At 45.9% G+C, this 6,176-nt stretch overlaps 1 protein-coding gene across 1 annotated transcript; it reads left to right on the forward strand.

The window, feature by feature from the left end:
- The first annotated feature begins 4,194 nt into the window (after window positions 1-4,194).
- Window positions 4,195-5,638, forward strand: LOC148550564 (uncharacterized). The gene is made up of 4 exons (XM_088494539.1): window positions 4,195-4,644; window positions 4,693-4,755; window positions 5,105-5,224; window positions 5,300-5,638. The coding sequence occupies exons 1-4, from the start codon at window positions 4,195-4,197 to the stop codon at window positions 5,636-5,638; spliced, it is 972 nt and encodes a 323-aa protein (XP_088350665.1).
- The last annotated feature ends 538 nt before the right edge of the window (window positions 5,639-6,176 follow it).

Genomic DNA, 6,176 nt, shown 5'->3' on the forward strand with positions numbered 1-6,176 from the left:
GAGGAGTGTGGTTGGAAGTACCATGAGAGCAATTGACTTTCGGGCGTTGAACGAGTTAGCCCGGAAGGTCTAGCCACACGTTGTAAACATTTGTGACTTGGGGAGGTACAAAGCGTTATTGATTTTTGACAGCATTCAGCATGCGGAAGAGGCACTGGAGTCGTCTGAGGACAGTTTCTTGCAGTTTTTTCATCGGGTATGCCGCTGGACTGAGCAGAAACGGTGTGATACGAGGAGAGTGTGGATCGAGTGTTATGGAGTCCCATTGCATGTGTGGTCGGAGGATACATTCCGAGCGGTGGGTGGCCAGTAAGGGGAGGTGGTGGGTTGTGTTGTTGAAACGGATTCATGTACGTCGTTTCGGATTGGCCGGGTATTGATTGATACATGCAGGGTTGATACTATTTCTGGCAAGGTCCGATTATCTGTAGGATCGATTGGCTTCGATTTGATTGTCAAGGAGATGGGTAGCGAAGCGTATAGATCTGTGAGTGGTAGGACGCAGGTTGCTGTAGACGGGTCTGATGGAAACGCTCAGTGGAACGCCGATCGTTCTCGACGTCCTCTGCAGCTGGGGGGATTGGACGCGGCAGCTGATTTGATGGCCTTGCCGCATAGGTTGGAAGAGCAGCCAGAGGGTAGACTTGTAATTACTCCTGAGATTTTGAACGAATGGAGTAACAGTTTTTTGAATTCAAAAACAGTAACGACAAGGAATACGGAAATTGCTCCCATTGCAGAAAGGTATGATCTTGCAGTTTCTACGTCAGAAAGGACTCAATCCTGGAATTATGATGGAGATCAGGTGGTGGCTGTGGGTGAAATCACAAGCAAGATCCAAGTGGCTTGAGTGGCAGGAAGCCCAATGACATGTAACCTAGCTTTAGAACCCAAGTTGTAATACCTAAGGCAGCTGAAGGTAAGCTGGGCCTAAACAGCCGAGGCCCACAAGCGGAGGCTCATATTGGATCTGGGGCGGGTCCTCTCCATGGGTCCGATGTGGAGCGGGTCAGAGGTAAGGATGGGCGAGCGTTGTTGATTCGACCTGGGGACTATGTGGCTGCGGAACGATGCTGCGATCTGGGTATGAAGAACCAGGGCGGAGGCGGCTTTCTGGTTACGGGAAGAAGAAGGGAGTCCCGAGAAAACAGCGTCTCGGGGATAGCGAGGCCTCTGCATGTCGTGGGTGGTTGCAGTTCGAAGTTCCCCATGATGGTGAAGGGCGCTGGAGCGGCTGCAAGTCTGGCGGATGGTGGAGGTGGGAGCCCGATTCAGTCGCCGACTCTTGCTGGGAGCATTGCCGCCGGAGAGGGGTTGATGACGTCGGTGCCTGGTGCCTCGATCAGTGTGCCTAACAGGGTTGGGCCAGGAATGAGCGTAACCGGGGAAGGGGCGCGGGGTACCGGGGCTGGTGGGTTTGATGAGAGGGATACACAGGTGATAGGTGGTGGTTTGGTGGCAAGCAGCCTTGGTGGGGAGACGGGGTCTGGGGTGCCTCGTAAAGGGAATTTTAATGGAAGCAGTAATGGAGTATGGTGCTGTCAGTTGGGAGGGGATGGACTGTGGATAGGAGTCGCATCTGTGGAGCGGTCAGAGCAGGGGGATGGGATAGGAGAGCAGCGTTTTGGAATGGCAGGAGAGGGTTTTATGGAGGAGAGTGCCATAGGATGCTCCCAGGGAATTTTAGATCGTGCCTCGGAGTTGCGTACTGGTGGTGCAGGGCAAGCTTCAGAGGATATGCAAGGTGACAATTGTGACGTAGGAAGTGTGGCTGAAATGAAAACGTCCAAGACTAGTTGGGCAGATGACATGCACGAAAATCGAAAAGCATGGAAGCTCAACGGAGTCTGGAGCTGTGCAATACAATGAGGAAGATGACATCATGGCGATACTACAAGCACAGAATGAAGCAATTACACAGAAGAAAAAACAGTCTAAGCAGAAGGCGAAAGCACGCAGAAGTAGGCCAAAAAATCAGAAAAAGGTGTGTATAAGTTCTTTAAAATGATCTTTAGCTCTTGGAATATTAGGGGGTTGACGGGTGTTGGTAAATTCAGTATGGTCAAGAACTTACGGAAAAAGTTGAACTTGCATATGCTTGGATTGATAGAGACAAAAAAGGAGGTTGTAACTAAGTTTGATATAGTTCTATTGTGGGGTAATGATGCAGTTAAATGGGAGTATGTTAGGTCAATAGGTGCTTCAGGTGGGCTATTATTAATGTGGGATGAAGCGGTATTTCAGATTCTTAACTCCTATAAAGGAGATCGATGGTTGTGTGTGGAGGGTGTGTTGCTTAAAAATAAATTTTCCTGTGCTTTCTGTTTAGTATATGGTGCGCATTCGAGGAAGGAAAAGCTTGTTATGTGGAAAGAGCTGAGCTTTTTATCTGGGCTGTGTCAAGCCCCGTTTTGTTATATGGGGAATTTTAATGAGATAACTCATGTGGAGGAAAGGAAAGGAGTCGCTTCTTTGCCGGCGTCTGCAACAGAGTTTAAATCTTGGATCCAGGATATGGAGTTAGTGGACTTAGCACTAACTGATCGCTTGTTCACCTGGTTCAGGGGACAGTCTTGCAGTCGCATTGACCGGGTTCTGGTTAGTTTGGAGTGGTTGGAAGAGTTTCCTGAAACAAGGCTACGAGGGGGACCTAGAGGGTTATCCGATCATTGTCCAATGATTATGGAGGTCACAAGAGTTAGAGGGGGGCCACGACCTTTTAGGAGCTTGGACTCTTGGTTTACTCATGACGACTTCTTGAGGATGGTAAAAGAGGAATCGAGGAACTTAGGTGAGATACAGTTCATGGAAAAGTTGAAAGCTTTGACGACTCCACTGGGCAGATGGCATAAAAATAATTTTGGGGACTTAGACACAAGGATTATACAGTTTGAGGATGAAATTAAGAAAGTAGATGACCTGGTGAGTACTAGAGGAGCTGATGGGACTGTAGAAGCAAGAAGGAAGGCACTTGTGAGCTCTTGTAGGAAATGGTATATCAGAAAGGAGCTACATTGGAAGCAGATGTCAAGATCTCAGCATGCAAAGGAGATGGATAAAAACACTCGGTATTTCCACAATCTAGCTTCAGCTCAAAGAAGGTCCAATCGGATTGATGCCTTAATGATTAATGGGAGACTGGTGAGGAATCAAGGCAGGATTAAGGTTGCTATACGAGACTTCTATAAGAGGCTGTACCACCAGGAGACATTGCCTAATATAAGCTTCAGGGATGGGCTGGTAAAACAGATTACTGAGGAAGAGGCAACAAAGTTAGAATTGATGCCAACGGCTGAAGAAATAAAGAATGCAGCTTGGGATTGTGAGTCAACGAAGGCACCAGGTAGTGATGGGTATAACATGAATTTCATAAAGAAGTGTTGGGGAGAAATAGGAAGGGAGTTTACTGGAACGGTAATAGGATTTTTCCAGACTGCTAAATTGCCTAGCGATTCGAATGTCACTTGGGTGGCATTGGCGCCGACATTTGTTGGAGCCAGGGAAATAAAGGATCTCCGGCCGATTAGTATGGTGGGTTGTGTCTATAAGGTCATATCCAAGGTGTTGGTTCGAAGGATGCGGCAGGTAATGCCGGGTTTGGTAGGTAAGACTCAGAGCGCTTTTGTGCAGGGCAGGAAAATACATGATGGGGCTCTGATTGCCTGTGAAACTGTGCACTGGTTGAAGTCACGTAAGAAGAGCTCAGTGATAATAAAGATGGATTTTCAAAAGGCCTATGATAGGGTCAAGTGGAGCTTTGTGGATATAGTTTTGCAGAAGATGGGGTTCGGCCTGAGATGGAGAGGGTGGATCAAGGAGTGTGTATGCTCGGCATCTATGTCGATACTTGTCAATGGATCACCATCAAAGTCTTTCAAAATGGAGAGGGGTTTGCGGAAAGGGGACCCACTGTCTCCCTTTCTGTTTGTATTAGTAGTGGATGTGCTTCATCGGATGATTGGAGAGGCGGTAAGGAACGGACGTATCTCTCCGCTACTAGTTGGCAGAAATAACATTGAGTTGTCACACTTGCAGTTTGCAGATGATACTATACTTTTCTGCCCGACTGAAGAGGGGACAATCAAGAATTATAAGCGGCTGCTCTAATGTTTTGAACTGATGTCTGGACTGAGTATCAATTTTGAAAAGTCCAGTATTATTCCGGTCAATTGTGATAGAAGTTGGATCTGTAGGATGTGCCACTTGCTGAGCTGTAAGGAGGCGGCTTTGCCAGTCAGATATTTGGGCATTTTCTTGGGAGAAAATCCAAGACTTGTTAGGACATGGAAACCAGTGATTGATAAGGTGGAAGAAAAGCTGAGTTTGTGGAAAGCAAAGACCCTCAACAAAGCGGGTAAGCTTGTACTCATTAAGTCTGTTCTTAATAGCCTGCCTATTTACTATCTCAGCTTATATAAGATGCCAAAGACAGTGGCTGAGAAGTTGATTTCCCTACAAAGACGGTTCTTGTGGAGTACAGAGGATGGGAGGAACGGGATACCCCTCGTGAAATGGGAGGTAGTAATGGCTCCGAAGAAGGCAGGTGGCTTGGGAGTTGGTGACGTAGTAATTCGTAATACAGCATTGCTATTCAAGTGGTGGTGGAGGTTCTCAAAGAAAGACTATCCATTATGGAAGAAAGTGGTTTGCTCATGTAATAACATGAATAGTTTGATAATGCTGTGAGAACAGCCTGTACCTCCAAGGGGGGGTCCATGGAAGGATATCTATCAGTTACAAATCAGCGAGCCGCGGGTGAGAGAAAAGATGATCAGAGGGGTTGTCTATGGACCTTGGGAATGGTAGAACAATACGATTCTGGGAGGATAGCTGGCTACCTAATGGGGTGTTGAAAGATTTGTTTCCTAGGCTCTTCTCGATTTCAAACCTTAACGAATCTGTGATAGGGGATTGTGGATTTTGGGATGGGTTGGAGTGGATTTGGAGTTTCCAGTGGAGGAGAGAGTTGTTCCAATGGAAGTTGGATTTAGTTAACCAGCTTCATGAGATTTTAAGATCAGTCAAACTCACAGCTGGGAGAGAGGATAGAGTGGTATGGAAATATGATAAAAACGGTATTTATTCAAGTAATTCCTTTGTGCAGGTGTTGCAGGCGGAAGTCCTACCGGAGGAAATCACAAGCTATAATTTCACCAATGCTGTTTGGAAAGGGCTTGTCCCACCAAGGATTGAGCTTTTTTCTTGGTTTGTGTTGATCGGCAGGGTAAATACTAAGGATAGACTATGTAGACTATGTGTTATTGATCATCATGATAATTTGTGTGTGTTCTGTTGTAAGTCTGTGAAAACTGCTTTTCACTTGTTTCTTGAGTGCGAGGTCGCTTGGCAGGTGTGGTGTGCTTGGTTGCTCGCCTTTGGAAGGGGGTGGAGCATTCCAGGTACGCTAAAGCAACACTTTGAAAGCTGGACGAATTTATCAGTACGGAAGGATGAAAGAAAGAGGTGGTTCATTGGGTTCTTTGCTGTTATTTGGACAATCTGGCTAGAAAGGAATGGCAGGCTCTTCCGAAATCAGGCATCAAGTGTGGTAGAGATGATAAACAGGTCGGCTAAGTTTGCTGAGGAATGGAGTGGTGGGGACCCCTCGGTTGTTGATGGCCATGCCGAAGATGACTAGGGGTGGGTTGGTGTTTGATTAGTGTGTTACTGTTTGTAGTTTTATTTTATTGCTCTACTCTATTGTATTGAACTCCTTTTACTTCAAAAAAAAAAACTCATGTCTAGGGGTTGCACATGGCACTGAACGAACTCGAGTTTACTTAGAGGGATACCACACGGAAGAAAAAATCAAACGACAAGGACAACATTCGCATGAAGTCGAGAGGATGAGTAGAGCCGCAATTAAATAGAGATTTACAATAACAATGAAATGTTCCAGAAGGAATGTCAATTCACACCTTTCCGAGGAAATCCGAATCAAGGAACTTTGAAAGGAATCATAAGAAGAGTTAACATATCCAGCCAAAACGAGTTTAAGATGAATAAAGGACATACAAGGTTCGCAAAGAGAAGATAACTGAAATCAAGACAATGTTCACAAGATTTTAAGATGATATGGTACACACTTGAATAGGGCATCCTTTAACAATGGACAAAACTAAGAAAATCATTTCACCTTCTCAAGAAAGATATCAGACAAACTTTTTCCAAAAGAA

The sequence above is a fragment of the Arachis ipaensis genome, chromosome B7, assembly GCF_059453495.1.
Source record: "Arachis ipaensis isolate K30076 ecotype BB chromosome B7, ASM5945349v1, whole genome shotgun sequence".
NCBI lineage: Eukaryota > Viridiplantae > Streptophyta > Magnoliopsida > Fabales > Fabaceae > Arachis > Arachis ipaensis.